Source organism: Malurus melanocephalus, unplaced genomic scaffold, assembly GCF_030028575.1.
Source record: "Malurus melanocephalus ecotype Western Australia unplaced genomic scaffold, MMel_1.1 scaffold_435, whole genome shotgun sequence".
Lineage (NCBI taxonomy): Eukaryota > Metazoa > Chordata > Aves > Passeriformes > Maluridae > Malurus > Malurus melanocephalus.
The window spans coordinates 88,857-115,218 of NW_026623667.1; the positions used below are offsets into that span (position 1 = coordinate 88,857).

The 26,362-nt window shown below is 42.2% G+C and overlaps 1 protein-coding gene across 9 annotated transcripts in view; it reads right to left on the reverse strand.

The window, feature by feature from the left end:
* The window catches only part of FNBP1 (formin binding protein 1), an 89,604-nt gene that overhangs the window by 24,216 nt on the left and 39,026 nt on the right, over window positions 1-26,362 (reverse strand). For all 9 annotated transcript variants that reach the window (XM_057380090.1, XM_057380091.1, XM_057380093.1 and 6 more), the window contains exons 5-8: window positions 17,523-17,585; window positions 16,607-16,711; window positions 3,880-4,008; window positions 2,049-2,195 (exon numbers count right to left, since the gene is read on the reverse strand). In XM_057380090.1, coding sequence (XP_057236073.1) covers window positions 2,049-2,195; window positions 3,880-4,008; window positions 16,607-16,711; window positions 17,523-17,585 — 444 coding nt within the window. The remainder of the gene's footprint in view (window positions 1-2,048; window positions 2,196-3,879; window positions 4,009-16,606; window positions 16,712-17,522; window positions 17,586-26,362) is intronic.

Below are 26,362 nucleotides of genomic sequence, written 5' to 3' on the forward strand. Positions count from 1 at the left end.
CCTACAGGAAAGATGGAGAGAGATTATTCACACAAGAGCCTGGAGTTTGTGGATTCCAGGCTGGACAGGGCTTGGAGCAACCTGGGACAGTGGAAGGTGTCCYTGCTCATGGATCAGCTTTAAGGTCCCTTCCCACCCAAACCATTCTCTGACTCTAAGAGATTACACCATGTTATATTAAACACTCCCCTGGTATTTTATCCTATGCATGGAGCTTTTCACTTTTTCCCCTCTGAATTTCACAGGATTCCTTCCATTTATTCAAAACATCCTTCCACTACAATGGAGCTAAAAATAGCCAGCCTGCTCCATATATCACACAGATAATGTCAAAACAGGAACTCCAAGCCCATAACAAATTCATTTTATCTGCTCTGGAGCCCTCTGAATCAGGTTCTGCACAGGTTCACCTGGCAGTCACCACAGCTCACCCTTGCAACACGACCTTTGTGTTGTTCAGGTGGTTAAATAGGAAAACATATTTAAAAATGCCTCAGAAACACAGTAACAGCAGAGCAGTATTCACTGCTAAATCCAGGCAGTTTCTGTTGGTATTAAGAGGAATTCTATGCAGTGCAGTGAGGGCATAAAGCAATCCTATTTACACAGTTGCAGGTTTAGTAACTAATCCAGCACTTCCATTAGAATCAACAAAGTTAGAAATTACTGTTCCAGAAATGATAAAATCCTTGATGGTATTGCAGAAAAAAGAATCCTTTATGGACATTACTGTTTGCAAAAAAACACACTAAACCCTTTGTAACTGCTCAGATATAACTAATTTGGTTAAATACATTTCTGGCAGCACAGAGTTTACAGGAGATGCTGGTAAATTCAGTTATCAATGCTCAAAGCCATCATTTTCCTATGTCACACTTGTGTACAAGCCATCAACTGGACTTATCTGAGAGCAAGAGGACATAAAATTCACCCTGGYTCAAACACCCATCTCAAGTTTTGTGTTTTGCTAAGATGACTTGGGCAGAKCTGAGATATGAATCTCCCCAGCACCAAAAGCTGTTCCTCAAGCAGGGTATGCTGCCCCAACACGGGAATCGGTGCCCCACTTCTCCTTTTTCCCACTCAGAGAGTGATTTTTAGATTCCTGAGCTCTCTATGCTGCTCTCTGTGAGAGCAATTGCAGAACAGAGAGCAGAGGATTAATTTCAAAACTTCAGCCTCAGGCTTATGCTGCCAGTTCATGGCTCGGGGCATCAAACAGCACAGAAAAGATTGTATGGGAAATTCAAACAGGCAGCCAGACACACACTGTCAGCATTTGAAGCACTAATGTGATCCATGAGAAAAGCTGGAAGAACAGAGGCTTCATGTAGGAAGGGAGCAGATCATTCTGCAAGCAAAATAGAAAACACATAGGCCCTTGTGGTAACTGTACAGCAGGAAGCTCAACCGAAATCTTTATCAGCCTTTTTATCACAGAGGCTTCTTTGCATCCTGTGAAGGAAAATGGTGTTCAAAAATCAAGATTTGCTCATTTGCAGATTGCCACAAAAACCTCAGACCTGCAAAGAAATATTTTACAGCAAGGTTTTGCAGTAGTTCATGTAGCCAGTACTTGAAATATTTTCATTAYTATAAAGCTAACTGGAACTAAGACATTTCTGAAACATTCAATTTCCTGACTATGAGACATAAAAACCACCTTTATAAGAACTGGTGATCRAGCATCTGAAATTATGTCCAACATCACCTTACTCTATGCAGAAGCCTACTTTTAAATTGAAATATTTCAAAAAGTGATTATCCTAATAAAATGAAGAATATGCCTTTAAAACAAAACCAACAAAAAACCCCAGCAATAACAAAATATAAAAAGTGTAGCAGCAAAGGCATTTCTGGTTTTTAAGTAGATTTGGGAAATAATCTGAGCACATCCTGCCTCAGACAAAGCAGCTTGGGACAAGAAGCTGTTCTTTGGTCTCGTTCCGTGACTGCAAAGCTCTTGTGCTGCAGCCTAGACCCAGGATTTAAGTCTCCATAAATTTGAGACCAATACCAAATAAGACAACCAACAGTGCAACACTTACATTCTTGTGATCCACTGATTCTGCAGCCTTTGTTATCTCATCCAGACACTTCCCAATGATTGGGATCACTTGGCGGTCGACTTCTGCAAAGGTTTTCATGGATTCACCTATCCTCACGATTCTTCTTTCCTCCATCTCTTGTATTTTCTAAAATATTACATTTCATTCAGGTYAAACATCAAGATTAACTTCACAGTTTTGCCCAGTTTTCCTCCCCAGCTGCATCAGCTGCTTTAACATGTAGGGATTAAATATATTTCTAAGAACAAACTAGGACAGCTGTTCTCAGGAAGGCACCAAGTGATACTGTTCCCTCAAACATCAAAATGTCATTCTAAAAGCAATCTCTTTTACTATAACAGGAAATTTTTCAATATTAAAAAATGCTGATTTGTCCAAACCCCAGCTTTAGAATTTTGTAAGGATGGCTCCTAAGGCTTTAAAAATAATTTCTGCAACAAGTTCTTTCATTCTCTGTGTATGTTCAGAACAATCTTAGTTTCATTCCACTCTAGAATTCAAGGAAACAAAGATTTTGATGTATCCTCTTCTCTTTTTCCCTAAAGGGTAGGTTTTTTTTGTTTTCAAGGAGTCCTATACATCATGACTTATTCACAGTACATCATGTACTGATGTATTCATGTACAATAAATGCATCATGTCTTGTTCAAACCAGGGTTTCCCAACACATGCTCCTCATTGCTCAGTGGATTCCATTCCAGGATCTCCAGCATCTCTTCCAGGAGCCTCTCCTTTACCATGGAGGCAAACTGAACGTGGCACAATTCTATTATGGTAAATTCTAGCAGGATTCAGAGGGCATGAACAGGAGCAGCCAACTTAAAAACCCCCTTTGCCTTGACTGATCCACAAGCAACAYGAATTCTTTACAAAACAACTGATTTTAACACCTAAAAGGAACTCTCTGGTGCACTGATAGGGAAAAGAGCACATCTGCAGGACTTGAACATGCTCAGCTACAGATCAGAGTGCTCCCCAGCTCCAGCACTTACTTGGTCCCAGGAAYAGTTTATCTCAAGGCATTGGTTTGAAATACCACAAGGCAAAAGAGGAGTATCCATTTAGCTCACAAGTTTCAGCAGTGGCTAAGAAAGTGCGTGCTTGCCACGCAAACATCAGCCATTGCATGTCTGATGACAAGCATGTGACATTTCCTCCCTTGAAAAGGTTGCATTTTCCACTTCTGATGCTTATGACCCATTACAATGGAACAGTCATTTAGAAGTTCTGTTCTACTACATTAACCTCAATTCATTCAGCCAAGCACAAACTCAGATCTTCACTCAGAATCAATCTGATGGGTTTTTTATTCCCCCTCTGCAGTCTGTCCTTAGGCACCCCAAGACACAATCAGTAGCTTGCTCAAAGCCTTTGGCATTTGCTGCTGCAGAATTGTGGTGTTTCACATTTAACCATCTCTGCAGCCTGATCTGAGCACAGGTTTTACAGATGCAACAATGCCCAGCTGCCTCCTGCCCCAACAATGCAAATGCTGCTCTCCCTCATCCCCAGCTGCACGGACACAGCAGCTGAACAGAGCGAGATTGTGAGGATTCCAAAGACTGTCCTCATCTGTCACGACTGTTCAATGTCACCATCCTCATTTATTATTGATCCCTGCATATCTACTTTAAGAAGAAGGGATAATTTATCCTACCACCTCCTCAGGGCAGCAGATTGCATGTAAAATTTGCTAAGAACGACCAAAAAAAAAAATCACCAAAAAAGTCAAAGTCAGGATCACAGAATTGAGGTGATGTTCTTGTCACAGGATTATGGGCTACTCTACATCCCTGCCAGGGACCCTTACCTGGAAGATGTTTGGTATGTGTGTGTAGTAATGCTCATGCTGCTCACTGTTGAACTTCTGTAAGGTGGARGAATATTCAGCTTTGCTGTCTTCTGCCATCTGATGTCTCAGCTGTGCTTGCTGTCTTGCCTGAGGAAATACCAAAGGAAATTTATAATTTAGGCTACATGCAAAGCAACTGCTTTGTGGTACTCCTCACCCTCCTACCCAGGAACGTGATGAGACTCTGAACACCAGCTTTTGGATTCCTCCTATTTTGTGAAGGGTTTAATCTCATCAGTCACAAACTGCAGCATGGACAGTGCTGCTTGCTGTTTTTGGGGTTACAATGTGCTATTTCCATGAACCATTTTGTATTCCATTACCAACCTCTTYGAACTGCAAGGCAAACACCAAAACAAATTTGCCCCTCCACCTGCCCACTGGACAGGCACCTTTACAGCATGTTTGTGGACACTTTTTGCTCCACCTATGTCCTGGTGGATGTCACCTCCCTTCCTCTAATGAGCTGCTTCCCTGTTGGCAGGAAGCATTTTCTGGGGAAAGGGAGAAAAAATCCAACAGAGTTTTGTCGCATTTTCCAACATAACCCTGACAAAACCTTAACTCTGTGTGCTCTGCAGAGCCSTCTCTCTGCTCTCCTCACACAGCACTGGTGTGAAGCACACAAGGAAARGGGAGCCTGAGCAGCAGCTGAGATGCCTCCATTCCTATTTTTACCCACACGGATGATTTGCTTTGCTACCCAACATAGCAGAGCACTGGGCAATTAATCTCACTTCTTTCCCTGGAATAATCTGTCCCCAAGTGACCCTTTCATGTTTTCAGATTCCTCCCCTTACAGTTCTGTTCCCAAGGCCTTCTGTTATCTGTTTCACTGCCCAATATTATTCCCTTACTGTCTCTCCCATCTGTTTGGTTTAGATGCCTTTTCCTTCCTTGCCGTTGGCCTTCATTCAGCAGCTCTCCCTTCTCTTCCCTTTCTACATTTCTGTGCCTTYCCTCTCTGTCCTGCTCCCCTCCCTGGCTGGAGTTGTGCTGTTCATTTTCTGAACAATTCCTTGAGATGAGACAGAGAAATGCTGCTTTACAAATTGCGTTTCATGGAATGCAACAAAGCGAAGAATTTTAGCACATTTTAAGTGGGCTCCCATTAAAACCAGTTCAGAACAGGGAAGGGGTTTTATTCTTTGAACTGTTCCAAGCAGACAATAGTTTCCTGACAAAAAAAAAAAATCTATGGAATACCAAATAATGGAATGTTTTTGTCATCATAACTGGAAGGTAACGAATTCTGCCAGGAGGTTTCAAATCTCARCTGGTAAAGAAGCCTTCCCCTGCATTTGTCAAGTTTGCACATCTCACCTAATAATTTATTTCACCTCAATTCAGATATTGCTTCTGCAGTCGATTGGAGAAATTTCACAGATCCCCTTCACATTCTTTCTACAGAAATAATTCAAGAAAAATGAGGAGATATTGGGCACTAAGTGCATCACAGGAGATGAAACAGTAGCATCAAATAGAGGAGAATGTGACTATAACCAAATAAGTGAATCCAATAAAAGACAGACTTTCAGCTTTGCCTATTCCCAGGATTTTAAACTGTCCACTAAGTCCTGCAAAGGATGAATGCCTAACTCCAGAAAATCCACCTCCTGCAATCAAATTCCAAGAAGCCACATCAATCATTTCCCTGGCCGAGTGCTATAAAGCTTATTAAACTTTACCATCCACACACTCACATAAAGCTACAATAAATACCAGTGGAAAACAATACATYCTTGTGCCACAAACAGAAATTTATCAGGAAAACAAAGTGATCCATGGAAAGGCAGGCAGCTGGAAGAGTGGATCACACTTGTCTCCCAAGCCCTTCCTCATGTCCCAGCTGCTGCAGAYCAATATCCATTTGTGAGGCTCATTCTCCTCATCTACCCAAGAGCAACTCATTGTCTGAGCTGACTTTACACCAGCCCCACTCCCACTCACACAGCTGTCTCYCTCTCTCTCTTTTTAAAAATAATTTTAAATAATGCAACTCTGGAATTTGTCCCTTGACTCTATTGTTGAAGCAGAAAAACAAGAAATCCATTATTACACATTTCCAGGCAGACTCAGCAAGCATTAAAGGCATCAGAGTTCATTCTCATAAGCAAACTCATTGGCTGGCTATGACAAAGTAACTCTGAGCTAAATGTATACAAGAGGAGACACTCAATTTCCAAAATKATCTTAACTGGCCCCAAATAAAAGGGGGCAGCAGATGAGTAAATAAAATTGGGTGCATTCCAAACCCAGAAATTTTTGTATGAGAGCCTTAGTGATGCTTTGTTTCTCTTGGCCATTTAATGCATTTGGCAAGCTTCAGACTGTTTAAATACTTTTCCAGTGAGGTATTTAGATCTTAAAATAAAAATATTTTTTAAAATCTAGAGTTTTTTTATTACTTCATTTTAGTATGTCACTTCCTCTAACATCATTACTTCTAGTATTAACAGAATTGTATTTTATAGTGAGGATTCTGCACTCTGGTGAAGCACAGAATGATAAAAATGAGTCAATGATGTTAAGTTTCACATCCAAAGTAATGGATGCAGTAGCCTGGAGCTGCASAGAGTCACAGGAGCTATTTCAGGAGTAATTTATAGCTGGGCTTTACAGAAAATAAATTTTTGCCTTCTTTACTGCCCACTTGTGCATACAAACAGCTTCAGAGAAGGCTTTTGTGGGGGCTTCTTAGAGTTAATGTTAAAATATTTCCCTGAGCAGCATTTCCAGGAGGAAAGGCTCTGGAAAAGCTGACGATGACTTCAGATAGAGGAGAATGATACTGGGATGCAGCTTTCACTCAACACATTCTCTCCTTTAGCTGGGCAGGGATGAGTGAGCAAGAGCTCAGCTTCCAGCCCCGTATGTGAAACACAATCCACCTCTACAGACTGACAGATTGCTCAGTTGTAAGGGCTGTCAGGGCCAGGGACTCTGAATCAGCAGCAAAAAATCCCCTCTTCAAAGGAAGAAAGAATGAGGTCACCTTTGAGCACCGTGGAAAAGCAAAAAGGGTGAGGGCACCTGAGGGGTTTGTGGGGAAAACAGCAGCACTTTGCTTCCAAATGCCTGATGCTGCAAAAGATGCACAGATTTTACACATCCCCCACCCCAAAYATGCCTCTGTAACAGCTTTTTGCCCCAAAATAAACATGCAGAGTGCACATAGGTATTGCTTCCTCCCCGCAGTCTGCTTTTGTTAAAGGCAGCTCTTGCCTGAACTCACATGGCAGCACCAAAAACAAAAGGTCACGTTTGTCAATGCCTGTCCCATCCAGAAAAGTGTTCCCAAAAATGAGAGACAGCCCAGGGCCTGCAGCAGCACCAACCTTGCAGGGAGCAAACAGGAAACTTTGGGCTCCCACTGGCACTGCTATCACAGCCACACCAGGGGAGTGTTCCTACAGCTCGGAGAGAACACTCGGGGTAAAGGAGTGCAGCTCTGATAGACCAAGCCAGGGAAGAGCTCACCAGCAGCAGGTAAGGCTTGTTATGTTTAACTTTCTCAGAATCTATACAGAAGCACCATTAAATAAAATCAAAACCAATCTTTTTCCTTTCCTATAGACACCCTTGCTGGTGGATGGGGAAGGATGCAGGACAGCAGCTAACTGCAGAGTGGCATTAACTTGCAGAGTGCTGATTTCTCTAGTTGTCTTCAGTACTTTAAAAATATTTTTAAAGTATTTTAATATTTTTTAAAAGTATTTTTTTAAAAAAAATCAGGCCTCAGCAGCCTTAGGTGAAAAACAACACTAAATTCAATAACCACATGAGCTGGCAGCRCACACTGTGGCATCCCTGTCATAAGGTAGCAAGAAGAACACAAACATTGCTTTTTCAAGATTATTTTAACTACATTTCCTGCAAATTTTCTTCTTAACAACTGAGTTGCAAAAAAACAGACTCTCAAATAGCAACGAGTTAGTTGAGATAAATGACTCTACCAGGAGCTCAGAGATGCCAGAAAGGAGATGCCAGGGTGGGACATTGATGTGCTAAAACCTGACTTGACTTAAGTATTTATGGGGGTATTTATTTCCTCTTCAAAATAAGAAATTAGAAGAAAGTTAACCCTGAAAACCTTTGAAATTATTCACATTAGAGAGATATATTTAGTCTGAGCTTTCTCATCACCTGCTTGAAACCTCCTGCAGTTTATCAAMATGATGCAAGTTTAGCAACCACAGCAGAGTTGAATCACAAAGAATTACAGACAAGGGAATTTACCCAAAATCATTGCAAATATGCAGCACTAGTCAAGCTTTATATATTGATCTGAATGAAATCATCCTTTATGCCTTTGAACAAGAAAATTTAAAAGAGAAAGGGAATATGGATATCTTTATGATGGACACTGCCAACCCTGAAGGTGTAAGAAAACTTCAACAAACTGCTACACATTACATGCAGGCTCTTAGAGAATTAAGTAAATTAATTTGTATTGTTACATACACCTTCTCTCCCAAACCACCTTTGATATGAAATGCAACTTGTGACAATGTCTAGGAGAAATTTTTTAAAACCAAGTAATTTTTCCTGCCATTTTTGGCCCCCAATGCAGAAAAGAATGAGGATATTTTGCTGAGAACAATTTTCTGAGACACATTCCAGAAACAGCAAGAGGGTCAATAGACACACTGTCTTCTGGGTTTACACAGACAAAAAATGCAGCTCCTCAGGGCTGTTATGGTGGGAGTGATACGAATAACTGAAAAGGGCAGAAAAAAACTTTGGCTGTTATTCAGCTGGTCCACACTAAGTGGAACAGTTCAACTCCTCAACAGTTGCTCTTGTCCAGAATGGCAGAGTTTCCAGTCAAAACTTTGGTGTCACTTTATTTCTTTTTTCTTTTCTCCCATTCTGCACCCCCTCTTTTCTTTCAAGCTCAGACAGCATGTGAGATGCATCACTGCCAGGCCACTGCCTGCCAAAACAGATCTTTGGCAAATCCAAGATCAGACTAAAATGCAAACACAAAAGAAAAAAATATTCACCCCTGCCCCCTCCTCTCAACCACCCAATCCTTTCAAAATAGCTTAATGATAAAGGCAGACTCAGAAACACTTCACCAGTTTCAGGAATGCTCTCGACTGCTCACAGATTTTTTAGCTCTGGGCTCTGATCCTTCCTCCATGGTCACTATTCACCATCCCCAGGGCAGCAGGAGCCTCCTGGGAGCAGCAGTGTGTGCAGGATCATTAATAACCATGGGCATCCTGCCACAGCCTTCAAAACAGGGCCAGGCTTGGGTTTACACAGCCTCCAAACCCAGCTCCACTGTTTACTATTTTACAATAACCAGTTGGGTCTCTCTGAACTGGCAAGCGGAGAAAGGATTTGAAATTTGCTCTCCCGAAAGCAGAAAAGAAAAAGAAAAAAAAGAAGGTAGAAAGTGGGGTGCAAAATAACAGCAGGGAAAGAAACTAAGAGGAAAAAATCCTTTATTTTAACACTTGAGGAGGTGAAGGAAAAATCTGAGATTCTGTGGATCCCTGAAATCCTTTGGCTGAATATAATAYACAAATGAGCAAACCACTGACAGGGGATGGAAAATCTTTCTCACCACATCTCAGGAATTGTTATCTAGTGCAGTCTCACTGCCCACAGTTCTGCCAGAATTCAGAAACTCACACTAACAAAAGATATCTCCAAACAGCACTGTCCTGCTGAAGCTCTAACAACAGAGATGGACTAAATTAATTAAGAAGAGCAGCACAGCAGCTCTTCTCCCCACACTGCTCCAAGGCTCTAGGGAATAACTGTGCCTCTGACCCAAAAGTTTTTCTCCTTGCACTGCCATTCTCATGTCATGAATACTAAATATCCAAACTCTCTGGAYGACTGAACTGTGAATCCCTGCAAACACCCAGGAGTTTTCCACACAGCTCGGAGAAATGCAGTTCCACCAGGATAACTAGCAAGTCTAATTTATTAAAAAGAAGAATAATCTCTGTGGATGGAAGGTTATGTGGATTTGATGGAGGAGGCAACCAGAATAGATGTATTTGGAGCACTGGCCAACAATGTTTAAATGATTTCTGGAGGTCTGTTTAGTTGTACTACATAAGCAATTAAACTCTGCACTGTAAAAATCTGGGTATTGAATATAAATAATGGAAATTATTTCTTGAATATAAATAATGGAAATTTCAGGACTGTGTAATAGATTGCTTAGCTCATACTTGGAATACTGGGCACAGTTCTAGTCATCTCCCTCCAAGTAAGAATTTACAAACACAGCCAGCACAGAATGGACAGTCAGGGTTGAAAAAGTTACCAGTACAAATTTTCTAGCCTTGAAGACCAACTTTATGGGTAAAATACGTGACTTTGTCTCTTGGAGAGGTGAGTTAGTCTGAGTGACCAGGGTGATGCTGAGCTGCAGCAAAAAAAGGGCTTTCCCAGCAGCAATAAAGTCATTGTCCCACTCTATTCAGCACTTGTCAAGCCACACCTGGAATATTGTGTTCCTGTGTGGAACCTGGACAGACTGGAAAAGGTCCAGAAGGGCCACAAAGATGATCCAAGGACAGGGAAGCTGTCATRTGAGGAAAGGCTGAGAGATCTAGGTTAGCTCAGCATTGAGACAAGGAGGCTTAGGATACCCTATCATCATGTTTCAGGGTTTAAAGGGTGACTGCAGAGAAGAGGGAGACCCYCTTTGTACAAGGAGCCACATGGAAAAGGGGCCATGGATACAAGTCACCCCTGGGAAGATCCCAACTGGACACCAGTGAGAACAATGAGCCATTGGAAAAATCTCCCCAGGGAAATGGTGGAATCCCCAACATGGGACACTTAACAATTCATCTGCAAAGGGTCCTGAGCCATCTTGTCTAGACTGTGCTTTTGCCAAGGAACACTGGGCCAGATGATCCTTGAATTCCCTTCCAASCTGGTRTTCTRTGATTCACTRRAACCCAACAGCTTACAAACTAAAMCAGCTAAATTCTGAGGCCTTACTTCTTACACAGGTGAAAAGATCTGTTCTGATGCTTTGACAGAAAAAGGATGATTATAAAGAAGCTTTCCAACAGTACAGCATGAACTAATTGCTTTGCATTAGCTTAGAACACCAGTTCTATTGCACTGGTGAGTCAAACTGCAGTTGATGCTTAATTCAGAAGCTCTTTTTAAGCCTCCTCTTCACACCCCCTTTCCCTGCCTTCAGCAATCACCTYCCAAAAGAGTTGTATTGTTACAAAACTCAGTCAAATTGCCAGGTAGAGCATTGCTGCAGAGGAACACTGCTAAGAGGAAATTTAGGTTCAGTTGGATTTCCTTGTCTTCTGCTAAAACAGGCTCATGGTCTGCTCTTTGATCTCTTATCACTAAACACAGGGTATGTATAGGGTACATATGGAGATTTATTAAGTTCCCCAGACACTCCTGCTGGAGTCATTAACTCTCAATTGAGTAGAAATCGACCCTCTTAAATTAGTCATGATTCCAAAAGGGAAGCAGCTGCTCTGCACAGAGAGTCAGGGATGGCAGGTTGTAAACAAGGCTTACTCTTCCAGAAATGCAAATTGTTCTCCTGAGGGACTCGCTGCATTAACACACTGCATCATCCTTTAGGAAGGAAGCAGTTCAGGAAGGAAATTGGGGTCTGCACAACCCAGAGAAATARCACTCAATCACATTACCCAGAATCTGAGCTAATGAGAAATCTGACACACCTCTCAAGCAAAGACACAGAAATTTAGCCAGTTCCATCTGTGGAGCAAAAGAGAAGCAGCTGCCTATTCAACAAACAAAAAWATTAACCACCATGCAGAGAACATGGGAAAATCTGCAGTGTCAGGCTTTGCAATAAGAAATGCACAGGCATTTCTGCACCATGCCCAGGACTGGGCACACCTCACCTGCATGTTTCACCTCTGTAAATTCACAGCAGAGAACAGGAAAAGCAAAGCCTCTGGAACCACTCAGTGCAGTATGAATAACACCAGCACTGTAAATCTTCTCCACCTTTGCACAGCACTGCATTTTCTGCAATGCTGGTACGCCCATGGTGCCAGTGGATGGGAGAGGGAAGGCATACAAGTCCCACTGTCACATAGGAGAAGACTTGATATCCCCTGAAAAAATTAGGTCTGTTAAGTGGTTAGAGGCTGCAGAAGACAGACACCATAACCTCAGGTTGTGCTGCAGTTTGCTGCTGACAAGCTTTGCTAAAGCTCAGGGGGATGTGGCAGCAGCAGAGCTGAGCTGGAGATGTTCCTCCAGATTGGTCTGGGGGGTGTCAATGATTCCATCCAGCTCCACTGTGACTCTACTGCTGTCCTGACTCGACTGCTGAAACACCCACCTGAGTTGCCTCCAGAGCCCAAAATAGCTCATTACACCCCTCATTGTAAGGATGTGTAAGCTCCCAGTGAAGGGATTTGTGTCCCAGAGCACGGCAGCGCAGGGGCTGGAACAGCAGCTACCACCTGACAGCATCACTGAGCACACAGGAAGATCAGCTAATCCCAGTTTCCAATTAGCAGGATTTCTACACCTACGTTCTGTCAGACTTTGCCAGGGATTCAGCTCATGGCTACCCCAGGCTGTGCTAAGTGTGTCTGCTTCGGGTAAGGAGGGGGACAGGCTCTGCACATTGTGCTGAAATTCAGCACCCAGGTAATGGGGCATAAGGAAAGAGAAAAATGAAACCTCAAATATGAAACCTCAGTATCTCTCCACAGTTATATTTACAGACCAGAAAACTCMTATCATGGTGATATTGTATTTTAAGGCTTTATGCAAATCTTAAACRACTCTGGGTCTCCAAAACACCTTGGACATTGCAGACATAACGTGAAAGCTGCAGAGCACTGGGGAAAGCTCCTAAAGACTTCAATAAACTTGTGTTTCCCTCAGTTTCTCCACTTCAAAACCAACTAAAACCAAAGGTAAATAGGTCTAAAATTCCTGAGAATCTCAGATTATTGCCTAAGGTCCACATCTGACCATGTTCCTCTTCAGCCAAGGGACAAACCCTGCCTGACACCAAGTACTTCAAACCACTCTCCTTCCCTCAGCTTCTGAGCAAATCAAGAGGCCCTGGTTGGCCTCAGCCACTTCCTCTTTAAAATCAGATTCTGAAAAGCCTACCTTGAAAACAAACCCTTAGAATAGCCAGCTGATTTTTTAATTTTGCTTTATTACAAGAAGTCTGCAAAGGCACCACTGGGTACCACATTACCCCATAAAGATGTCAGCTTTTTAGTGGTTGCAGTTCTGAAGAGAAGGCAGAAACAATAGAGCTCTGCCTTATATGTACAGTGGCTCCGTGCTGGCGACAGAGACCATTTCCCCAAATGGTCAAAAAATTGAAGCAGCTCCTCTGTGGTTTTTGAAAGAGAAGCGCTTTAAAGCACACAACCCACTGTGATCCAAATGAAATAAAGCTTTCAGTGATACCTAYGAGGCTTCCTGGAAGCAGCATCAGCATGTTGCAGCATTTATTTAGTTTATAAGGATATTTTCACAGACAGTGAGCTTCCTGCCCTGACTTTGCTACACTGCATTTTGTGTAATTATGCAAACTTTGGCTGCTGATGGGTTTAGAGGCTCAGGGCAAACAGGGAAGGGAGTTGAGGTGCCCTGCTCCACTCTCCTTTGATTCCTGCCCACTGTGACGGCTGCAGAGTCTGAGCACAGCTTCTGCTCCATGTTCCTACCACCAAAAAAGGAGCTGGGAGAAAAGACAGCCAAACACTCCTCTCTCCAAGATCAGCTACCAGGCTGCTGGCTGGCAAGGTGATGGAGCCCATCAGAAGAGACAGAGAAGGGATGTGCCCTCCACATATGTGGTCCTACACAAGGAATGTGGACCTTGGCATACGATGCCCAGACTCCACATCCAGCCCTGCCCCTAAACACACACCTGAGGCCCTTTCCCAAGCAGTCCTGGAGAAATATGGAAGAAAGTGACTCTTATTCTGATTCTCTGCCACTATTCTTGTTATTTAATGCTCCCAAATTGTGATGCCTTGGGCAAGGGGYAAGTGCTGGTAGATGGCAGCTCTTGCACAGCATTTCCTGCTGCAGTTGTCAAAGGCTACAATGACTTGAAAGATGAAAAGATGTGAGCATTTCAGATCCTCACACAGCTTAGCATTAGGGAAYTGCAGCTGTATTCTCTTCTGACTGCATGTGTCACTGTGAGCACTGCAGAATTCTAATTCCATTAATGCCATCCACTCTATCATGTGTGATTCAAAAAATAGCTCCTGTTTCTGCTCATATTGACAGGTACGAGCTGAAGCAGCCAAGGTGTCAATCTCAAGCCAAAGAAATGAGGGCAACCAGCCCCACTGCTGGAGGAGCACCTTGTTCTGCCAAAGASAAGGGCCCTGACACAGCCAGGCTGCCCATTCTCCTGGCCAGGTGGATTTCTGGGAGCAGGAATGCAGCAGCCAAGCCATAGGGGACAAGAGAAATCAGAAGGTTAAAGTCATCCTACTGCTTCATTTGGAGCTGAGCAGCTCCTGCATCCCCCTGGAGCGAGTCAGGGAGAGCAGCAGTGCTGCTGGAACAATATCCCATTCTGCCCTGGCAGTTATGCAAGAGCCTCCCAGTCACACGGGCAGAGGGGAGCAAAGAAAGGGCATTATTCACAGCCTGACATGGATGAACCCAGTTTAACACATGCACTCGGAAAACACTGTTCTCTCTGTTCAGTAATATTATTGCACATTCCACTCATTTTGATAACCTTTTCCTTCTCCCATCTACTCTGTTGAGTGCCTGGAAAGTGGAGTAATGCCTTCTCCTGAGAGCTGCCAACATGCATAACTAACAGATTTTTCTTTCAAGATGCCACTGAGCCTCATTTTGCAATAAATAATTTACAAATTCATACAATAAAAAGCTAGAGGAATTTAAAAGGGAAGCWTCTCTGCTTCACTTGACAAGGAAAGAGCACCAGGGTAAGAAATTGCTTCCCAGAATTTACCTAACACTCTCAGATTGATATACCACCAATGTGCCACCTTTTACTCTGAACAGAAAAGGCCAGCCTTGGAAAGGGATRTAGAAGTAAAGAGTTTCAGTCCCCTGGTTCAAACAGTAAGTCATGTCTTTGTATCCCTTTGACATGACCTCGGCTTTGGAAAAAAAAAATCTAGGGCAAGCCCTAATTTGATCTATGAAAGAAGTATTCTAAAATCACTTTATACAGATAAAGCAGAGATGATCCCCCTCTGTTAGAAAAACCCACATGTGGTGCTACATCTTTAACAATCTGTACATGCATTCATCTGTCAAGTGCCCTGGCAAATCCAGAAGGCAACAAAGGATCAAAWCTACACGGTGAATTTGCAACTAAGAGCCAAGCAAATTACAAGACCACAGAGGTATTTTGTCCTTTGATATGCAACAGCACTTGGGGGAAATTTTCTGAGCTTGTTTACGATTTACTGTCCTCATTTCTCGCAGCATCCTCGATGCTATCTGCCACACAACGTCCTGATGCTCAGCATACCAGAAACACGAGATCCCACAGATGCAAAGGGAAATTTATATTTCATATSTTCACAGGAGTGAAGTATCTGAGAATAGAATGAAGCAGACCTCTTAAGGAGCAAAACCTACATTTTACAAGGAGACCTCAAACTAGAAAGATTTCTTACCTATAATTCACTTTCCTTTCCTGTCCCTGCAACAAAACATTCGGTTTATTTTAAGCTTCAGCTTTTACTTTTTCCATTCTCTTTTGGTTGCCTTTTTTTTTTCTTCAAGAAACAAACCTTTTCAAATGTTCTGGCTATTTTATGCCTGTCTGACTCAAATTCAAGGAGGACAGAATTCTCCTTGGATGTTGTAATGTGGTGTTTCTGATCTGTATTAGTGTATCTCACGAGCAAATGTGTAAATCCAAAACCAGAAGCAATTTTAAACATTTTTCTTTTTCTTCATTGCATCTTTAAGTTACAGGTATTGGAACTTGGACCAGTAAAATTTAAACTCTAAATATCCTCTCACACATCCAAGTTTGAATTGAACTAAGGACTGAAAACATTTCCAGCCAGATGTGCTGAAACAGGACTGGATGTTTAAAATAAAGCATTAGTTCAAAAGCTCCAGTGAGTGGGGATCATTGTAAAAAAGCCACAAATGACTCTGCAACCAGCCAGCAACTTAGAAATGCAAATAAAAGCCTTGTGCCATCTGTGACAGGCATGGATTCCAGGATTCTGCATCACGTGGAAAGCTGTCCTGCTCTAAACCTACAACCATGAAAAACAATTGTGCTAATACTTCATTTAATCCAATGTCATTGGGAAATCTTCGAAGTGCAGCTCAAATGGAAGGAAATTTGGTTCTGCCTGGATCACAGAGGGAACAAAAATGTGTGGAAACTGCAAATACCCCTCAGGGAATCCTCACAAGCCTGACTGTCACAGAACCTGGGGTGTTGGTTAAAACTGACCTTGCACAAACTCCTTTAGAGCCATATMAGCTCTGTTAAACTCAGGTATCACCTACTAAATAAAATTGACTGTATCTGTTAGAGTTTCCATGCAAATAAAGGTTTCTGCAGAGATCTCCCTGTTTTTAATTAACCTACAGACTGACTCAAGTAAGGCACTAAGCCTCAGAGGGTTTTATCCTACCAGTAGGATTGAAGAACTAAACCTATCACATCCGTGTTTACAAACAGTCTCTCCACCCTCCAGCTCACCTTTTCAACATCTGCTTTTGTCACGTTGATGTCAGCATCCATTTTCTCAAAATACTGCTGTGCTCGATCAGCTTCTTTGCAATCACGTTCAAATCGCCTTTTACTCTGAGAGGGAAAACCAGAAACCTTTATTGTTGAGAAGGAAAATATACCAGAATCTACCTAAAATTCATGCCTGCCACTAAAACAATCTGTTGTAACTGAAGGATTTCAAGGCTCCCTTGTTTRCACTGGAATACATTTCCATATTAAAGAACTTCAAAAAATGGAGTTGCCAGAGACACTTTTTTTTGTTCCACTATCCAGACTGCTCATATCTCAATATTTTTCCCTTTTAGCATCACTTCCACTCTTATAGATGAAATCACACTTTTCCAATCATTAAGTCCTTCATTTTTCTAAATGAGCAAGGGAGTGACTAAGACTAATAAATTTGCAAGTGGGACTTATGGTTACTGATAACCCCTTTGTATCCTCTCCTGTGTTTACACTCTCACTTTTCATTCATCACTTAAATGACAGTTCCAATGTATTTACTTTTGAGAAGCAGCTCCTCACCCAAGAGCTGGTCCTGTTCAATTTATTCACACATTATGAAGCTGTTCAACTTTCAGTGGAATATCTGAACAGCACCCTTAGGGACTCTGCAGTTTCAGCAATGCTTAGCACCCTTTTCAAGTCATATCAAATGAATTGCTGCTTGTGATAGACAAAGAGCCCACAGAAGCCAAATGTTCTGTTAAAACAGACTTTTTCATGACTATGACTGCATTTAAGACAGCAGAGTTATAAAAACACCATTTCTACAACTTTTATCCATATACCTTTCTTCTTCCAAATAAAACTTTTGGAACCATCTCTCTGAAAACAATATACAAACAACTTAAATGTCACATCTGAGGAATTTGCCACTTACTGCTTCGAGTTGTTTCCAGCAAGTTTCAATGTGTTGTTGTGCCTTTCTGCCATCGTGGAAGTGCTGATAGAAAAAGAAAAGAGAAAGAGGAAACATTTTGAACAACAAAAGAACAAACAGTCAAGTAGGCTCAAGAAAAAGCCCAACCAGAAATCATTCTGACAGCTGTGTTCTGCAAGRCTGGCGAATTGAGCAGGTGTGTGATGACTATCTAATGTCTCAGCAGGCTGCAGATGGATATTTGCATCAATTATAGTGGTTAGTTTGACTAAGGCTAATTAATCCCTTTAGCAATTCTACCTTGTATTGTTCACTGTATCTCATAATTATTGGTTTCCCGTATCATGAGATCTGAAGCACTTTTATCTGACGAGTGTTTCTTTTGGTGACAGACTGAACACTAGCTCTAAATTAAAATTTYTCTCTACATGGAATTTACTAAGATGCCCTTGATTGGCACATTCTAACAACTGATGTTTGTCCCGATTTTCATTCAGACTCAACAAAAAAAACCCCTCTTCTTCCTAGTTACTGGCTGTGTGTGCAAGACCAGCTGCTCATTCCTCTCAAGAGGTTTTTGGTGCTGTGTCCTTCTCCTCTGCCACACACTGGGGGTGAGTGTTCACACACTAAGGTGTAACAGAAATTTTAAATTGAGATGTCAGCTAAACAACAAGGAACTCCTCTCCTGATGTGCCTTTTGGAACAAGACTCTAAATTGTAGCTGGCTTAAACAATAGCTCTTAGCCCTTACACAATGCTCTTTATCAAAGAATCTAGCATTTTATTTTATCCCTCTGTAGAATCACAGAATAGCTTGGATGGGAAGGGACCTCAAAGACCACCTTGTTCCAACCCCYTGCCATGGGCAGGGACACTTTCCACTCTCCCRGGGTSCTCCAAGCCCTGCCCAACCTGGCCTTGGACACTTCCAGGGATGGGGCAGCCACAGTTTCTCTGGACAAGCTGTYCTTCCATATGCCTGGCTTTCCCTCGGGATCAGCAATTCATTCCAGATCATTGTATGAGTGAATGACCCAGCTCTGGGCAGGAATGTGAATGCAGACCCAGCTGACTGCTACAACAGGTTACTCCCCTCCACAAACCACCTTGTAAAATAAATAACRAAAATAAACTGAAACAGGAAGAGASAGACCTTTCTTTTTTRTATTATTTACTGGCAATTAGTTTTACTGAAATACAGGAATGGTGTCCGTAGTGAACTTGAAAAATAAAGGCCAGATAYTACCAGATAATCCCACTAGAATTCATGTGCTCTCAGGCACAAATGTAATCAGACTTGAGATAAATCTTAAGGAATGTGATACCTGTGCTCTGTTGGGGTAAAAAAGCTCATGCTCCAGACCTTTAACCTGCTATAAAATGCCACTGTTAGAAAAATATGCCTGCAAGCACTTTATAATTGGCAGCTCCTTGGTTTCCTGCATCTTCCACTACAGCAAWGGGTATTTTCCTGTGTCAGAGGAGGGAGGGACATTTCAGAGCTGCCATTCTGGTCCCATCARACATGACAGCAAAAAGCCCCCAAACTGCAATTCTCTATCATGCCATGTCCAACAGGGTAATTTAGCCTTAAAAATCTCAGCAATGTTGAACTTGTCTGTGAGCACAGAGCTACACCAGGGCTATGCTTGGTGCTCTGGGTGCTGTTACCTACACTGCCAAACACCAAATGCTAAGGAGAGATGCCCACCTAGAACTGAGCACAGGGACATTCTACAGCTTTATCCACAGGAAAATTCTTAAATCAGACAAGAGAGGCCCAGTGTTACAATGCTTCCAATCCTGGCATGTTCCATGCTCAGCTCTGGCTCTGCTCCTGCCCTCCCAGGAGGGAGCACAGTGGTCACTGGGCCATGGAAGGGGAAGAAGGGACAGCCTGGCAAAGCTGGGASTGGAGAGACCTTCTTCAAACACTGTCTCACCACACTGTGACATTAAAAACCCCCTGACATCACTGTAAAACTGCTGGGTGGTGGGGAAATGTTCCAAGTTGATTTTGGTTCCTTTTGTAAATCCCCATGTCCTTTCAACTCTGCGTGTGACAGATGCTGCCTCTTCCCTGCCAGGGGCTCCTCTTTTCAGACTTTTGTAATTAGAGTTTAGGAAAACAGTTCCAAGGAGCAACAAAAACAGTCCCAAGGAACAATGTAATTTAACACTACATTTTTCAACATTTTGCTAATGAGCATGAGATTCRTGGAGGTCTTAACAGTGAAGCTGGAAGTAAAATGACTCCAATGTCTTTGCGTTGCCTTTCCTTCCTCCTCCAGCCCCGTTTGTGGGTTCCCCTCTTCTCTGGCTCTGACTTGGCTGGAGTAGGAAGGGCCCTGATTTGGGAACAGCTGGYCTGTGTGAAACCCAATACCATCAATGACCCATAAACCTCAGGAAAACAACATGCCAGGTTCATTTAACAGAAAACAATTGTAGAGAAGAGCTGAAGGATGAACTTGGAAACAAAAGCCTATCAGATAACAGGACTGCCCTGAGCGTTGTGTTTTTAAACCTTTGYAGTTGAATAATGTAATTTTAACAAGCCATCCCTGTTGTTTCCAAATTTGCTGTCTCTGTAAAACAAACTGCAAGAGCTTCTGGAAGTACATACAAGAAGCACTGAGTCTGAGCAGTGTGGCTACATAGAGTTCAGATTTTGCYACATCTTGACACTTCATTTTATTTAGAATCTCTTTTGACCAAATGGAACATYGAGATGTAAAATGGGCATTATTGAAGATTATTAAAATAGTATAATGTTAAATTTTAAATAGGGATAAATACAGGTACATCACTTCTTGGAGATTTCAGTGCAATCCTGCCTTTTTTCAGTTCAACCATTTTCTAAATATAGTTATAACTCTTATTGTGTTATCCCATATATATCCTTGTTGTGAGAGCTAAAGCACTTCTGCTTTTGCAGATCTTTTGCCTTCAAATGGCAATTTCTGCCTTCCAAAAATTCATTTTTATATACATCAATTAGGCGCAACCTTCCAACTATCTGTATTTCTTCAGTGCCCCTATTTTACTGGTAAGAAAAATCAAGGCACTGTGACCAAGTGCTGAAAGTCATCATACAGGAAGCCTCCAGTTTCCTCAAACCCTGCRCTATCTTCAACTTCTGCAAACTCATTTCCTTTACGATCCTCTTAAACAGCAAATGTCCTTTACCTTCACCTCCTCCCCCTCCAAAACCCCAGCAAAAATAACTCTGCGCTCAACTATTCTTTGATAAAGTTTCAATATATAAGTTCCAATTTAAATAARTTTMWTTGAATTAATTAAATAGTTATTCTAYACCTGAACATTCAGCAAATGAGAACATGACAAAGTTCATTGAGTCCAGCCTTTATCTGATCACCACCATTTCAACCAGACCAGAGCACTGAGTGCCACATCCAGCCTTTCCTTGAACACCTCCAAGGATGGTGACTCCAYCACCACCCTGGGCAGCCCATTCCAGTGCTTAACAACCCTTTCCATGAAAAAAATTCTTCCTGAAATTCTGGAGTTCAGTTTTTAAGACCTGAGATACTTCTATCAAAGTTTTAAGTCGCTTATGTGCAGACYGTGGATTAACTCAACTTTTTTAAAAGCTTTTGTTATATTCAAAAATCTCCCAGCTCAAGGAATGAGCTTTTTCCTTTGCCATTGCAGCCATTGGGATGGGTGTGCTCTCCTCATTAGGATGCTGCCTGTGTCTGGAACAGCTGGGGAGCAATCCTGGCTGCTGTGCAATCAAAGACAAACCTCTCATTGACTTTTGTTGGGCTYGGATTTCACCCGTGTTGATCAAAACCCCGGGAGCAGCGAGCGAGGGACCCACAATGCAGAGCCTGTTCCTGCCAACACTGCCACAATTAGGAGCAGCGGGATATTTTTACAAAACTGCCTTGGTATGCACGAGGGTTTACACAGCCCCAGAGCTCACCCAGCAGACAACAGCAGCTTGTCAGGAGATGCATCTTATCTTTCTTCCCGACCTTTTGAGAGGAGCAGGAGAAAAGATGTCATTAAAAGCATCTAATGAAGGACAACTCATTCCGATATTTTTGCTGAGGAGATCCTGGGCAGTTTTAAGTCAGAGAATTGCCTGAAACATGGAGATCACCAGCATGACAACAGGGGTGCCTAAGCTCTGTCTAAACTGATTATGTGAAACATTTTTTTAAARGGCTGTAATAAGTCAGCCTTGCTTTTCTTAAACAAACAGGAGTTGATTGCATGGTAAACTTAAGAATTCTACATCCATAATATGTTTGCACTAGAAATAATCTGAAAAACAATCTTAATTTATATGCATAGCATATAATTGRTTCATTTGACAACATCCTTTTCAAGAACTTTAAAAAAATATATCTAAGGCAAGGGTGATTCATTCTCTTTTCTATTTACATGTGAGATAATGTAACAGACTGACAAAAACAGTTACCTTTGACTTCTGTAACAAGTACTCCCAGCTCACACTGATAGTCAATATAAATACAGTTCTTCATCCTCCAATTCAAACTCTTATCTCCATTTCTGTTACAAGTGATTTCTAAAATAATGGCTAGCGATTAAAACACGCCAGAGACGGAAATAAGAGAACACTATTTTTTCCTCAATTTTCTCAGCAACATTTGCAAAAAGCCTTGTCGAATGTTTTTCTTTTCCTGGCTGCAAAGACAGGAAACAGTCTCCTCCGAAAAAATCTTTGTTTCCAAAAACAGTAACATGTTCTGGAGGTCTTATCACTCGCAGTTGTAGGAAGGGTAGCATAAGACAGTCCCAAGAATGTTGACATGAARTTCATGACTATTTTAACACATATTCATCAGTGCTACTTCAATATTGGGGCATAACCCTGTCCTCCTCTTGGAGAGGTCCTGCTGAACCATCTGTGTTTAGGGCAGCAGGGCCTGGAGCATACACGGGTGTGACAGGCTGGTTGGAGATGATGTACCCCATCCAATCCATCCCTGGGGGCTAATCCTGTCCTTAAAAGCTCACCTGTGCCAAAGTGCTTTACAAGAGCAAACCTTGGGTTTTTTAAACAGAGATTTAACATTACCACTAAAAACCACAGTGTGGAAAGCTGTTTGTGCTTTTATACCCTTCAGCAGAACAAAGGAACATGCTACTCTAGCTTCCACCTCTTCTCATTCCCTCTCTTGTCACAAAGCTCCCCTTCCACTGATCCACAGTTAAAAGAAGTCATTTCAAATGGTCTGTGACATTCCTGTGTAACTCTTGCACTAAGAAAACTAGAAGATGTAAAAGTTTATGCCTCAAGAGGTCAGGAAATACTTCTAACTTCTTTAAGGAGCTGCACTCTTTTAGCTGTTTCCACAGAATCTTCACTTACACATTCACCTATACAGGAGCATCAAGACCTGCATCAGCTATGTGAAATATTGAATGTCAGCTAAAATGCCAGCTGAATGTGCACCGCGTGCCACAGGCTTGGATGAACACCATTCTCCAAGTTAGCATCTGCACTACTCATCTGGCTTTATYGTTGCTCTTTCATTTCAGGCCAATYTCTGTGGCTGTACAGGCAGAACACAAAGGGAAAAAATACATCCATGGCCAATGCTCAACCCCCCTCACCCTCAGGCATCTCTCAGTCATGCACTGAGCAGGAAATGTTACTGTTCATAGAAGGCATCTCTTGTCTTGTCCCTCTAAAGGGCTCTTGCTCTGCAGAGCAATATTCAGGCTAATTCATAGAAAATGGAACTACACTTGTTAGTAAACATATTTTGTTACCCAATCTGAAWCCATTGTGTGGTAAACAGAAGCCAATTTATTTATTTGGACCATCATTTCATAGTTCAATGTATCCATTCAAAACTGGGAAGAGCAGAATATTAAGTTCAGTGCTCTCAACTTAAACCTTGCTAAATCCAAAGGTCACATGATACCTTTCAGTTGGATGGGATATTAGTATTAGTTGGATGAGATATTAGTATTAATTTCCCACACAAAAATACTTTGGAAGCTTTCATAATAAGCACTTTTTTCCCCCTAATGGATCAGCCCTTCACAACACAATTACATGATACACACCAATATTTACCATAACTTCATTACATTTGCAATCCATGATTTGGTGAAAACCAACAAACACTTCATAAGAAACCACAGAATTTAATCTGATCTTTCCTAAATAATTTTCTGCATTCTTCAATTTTTTTTAATAATTACTGGTTAACACCCTACTGCTTCAATTTAACTTAATGAAATACAGCTGAAATACTTTGCAAGGGGGAGGATGTAGAGTAGAACTGTTGTGCAGTGTATTCACTGAGCACAAGAGATACCATAAATTGACATAAAAACATAATTGACATAAATACCCATAAATTTAGATCAAAACTGAAGATTTTAGCTCCATTTATGGGCCAGTGAGCTGGAAGTGGGTTAGTCCCAGGAAAAGAGGTGGGCAAAGCTCAGTTTAAATCTCATCAATCTGCAGTTTTGGCCAATCACTTCCTTTTTCTGTTGCTCCTTCCCTCTTCCCACCCTCATTTGCCCACTGGTTTGTCACCTCTGGAAGGCAGCAAGGTCCCTCTGTGCCCCTGCAACACAAAGCACAGCTGTGCTCCAAACACACACACACCTCGAGGCACATCCAAAATGCAACATGGAAAAATCCATTGTGCTCCTGACAGGGCTGAGCACTGCCATCCTGCCTCATGCAGGCYGAAATCCTCAGCAAAACCACAGGACTGTTCACAGAACAGGGCACTATTCAGAATGAGTGAACATGACAGAATTCCTCCAATTATTTACTTTTCATCAACACCTGAGACCTTGCAAGGAACAGAAAGTCCTCTGACAGGCACCCCCTGGATGAATGCACACAGAGAGGGTGCACACACTCCACCATAAAGAACCAGACCCGTTTTGCCCCCATGGTGCCCATAAGGATTCATTCATTCCCCATTCCCCTTCTATCCCTGCACAAAATGGAATGTATTGACATCAGGCAAATTCCCTCCCAACCACAGAATCCCAGTGCTGCACCAGTTCAGTCTGCAGCAAAGCTCTTGGCTTCTACTTGACTTTCATGCTTGATTGTATGGAGCCAGTGCMGCCCCAAGGGGAGGTGGAGGTAGGGGTGAGAGCAGCAGCAGTAATAAGAGGGACAGTTCACGACTCCCAAATACAATTTCAGCAAATCTGACAGGAGCATTGGCTACAGAGCAGCTGCTGCCAGGAGGCCGTGAGTCAGACCTAGTTTGTGACCACAGATCTAAATCAGAATGGCCCCAGGAAATAATTCTTGAATTTCTATCCAAATTACAGAATTGAAGGGTTTCCACAGCCATAGTTGAATCTATAAATCAAGGTACGTCCTGTGAAGTGTTAAGGGGGGAAAAAAGCCAACAAACAGAAATTCTCAATGGTTGATTTGATACATTTCCAACCTAGAAGTGCATTACGTGTCAGTGCTCGTGAAGTAAAGTCCAAACACTCCTCCTGAYATGACAGGATCACCACTTCTTCTTTTGTCACAGATAAACAAGATTAGGACCTGATWAAGGCCTCCAGCTCAAACTTGACACCTTCCAGAGCTACCCCAAAGGAAGGTTTTGGTGACATTGGGGTGACATGAAGCATGACTGCAGAAGTAAGTTCTTTCCCTGAACCACTTAGAGACAATTCCCACCTCATTCGTGTGAGGTCGTGATGTCTTCCAACAGCAAAGGGGAATTCAGTCACAGGCATCTAACCTCARGAACCTCAAGAGGAAGGCGGATGGGGCATGCCCTTCACAACCCAGAACTGAAATTTGAGCTTTAAAGCAGCTAACAAGGACYCTGAGGATGAGAATTGCTCCTGGGAGAGCATGGACACAGTAAGATCAAGAGAATGGAAGAAGAAGTTCAAGTGAGGAACTGAACTATAAAGAGTTTCACTTCACAGAGCAGCTGGGTAGAACTGAAACAACACAAAGAGYTCTCCCTCTCACTGTGTGCAAAGCAGGCAGGGTGTGTGCCTGACTACAGTGACTGTGAGGGCAAAAACAACTCATTTGCTACAGTGACAGCATCGAGAGTTATCCTATGGAAGAGGAATGTGTAATATGATAGAGCCATTGATTCACCTTTGTTGCTGAAAGTATTCAGGTTTCATAGAGAGTATTTGCCTGATTTTTGTAACCACTTTCTGATGATCAAAAGCCATCATGCAACAAAGCACATGATCTGAAAAAATACAAAGGTAGCACAGAACTCTTCCAAGCTCTGAATTACACCAGAGGCTTTTTAAACAACAGCAGCAAACCACTGAACTTTCACGCCATGCCCCTTGTCCAACCTGCAGACTGTCCTGCCTGGCTTTGATGAGTTACTCYTTCCTTTTYATTCACCACTAGCAATTTCCCTTTYATGGAAAAAGCATGACATATGCAGGCATCAAATACACCTTTCAGAGAGTGAAACAAACCCAACATATGCACAAATTGCATGCCAAATGAATTTCATCCAGCATTAAACCAAGGTAAGATRTGATACAGCATCAGTTCTGCACCGCTTACAGGCCAGGGGCTTGTACTTGTCACGGMAAACCCAAGGAGTGATTTATGACCGTGTGACCCCGCTCAGCTGCTGGTGTAATTCCACTTGAATCAGTCGAGCTAAATGAGCATGAAAACAGAGCGGGGCAGGCAGGCCCCAGTCCCACGTGTTCAAAGATCACCAGCCACGCTCATCGCCCGTGACTCCAGAAAACGCTCAGAGGTTTCCTTTGCAAACTGAAGATTTAAATTTAGCTATATTTAGAGGAATTAGAAAGAAATTCTTTCCTGATGAGGTGGTGATGCCCTGGCA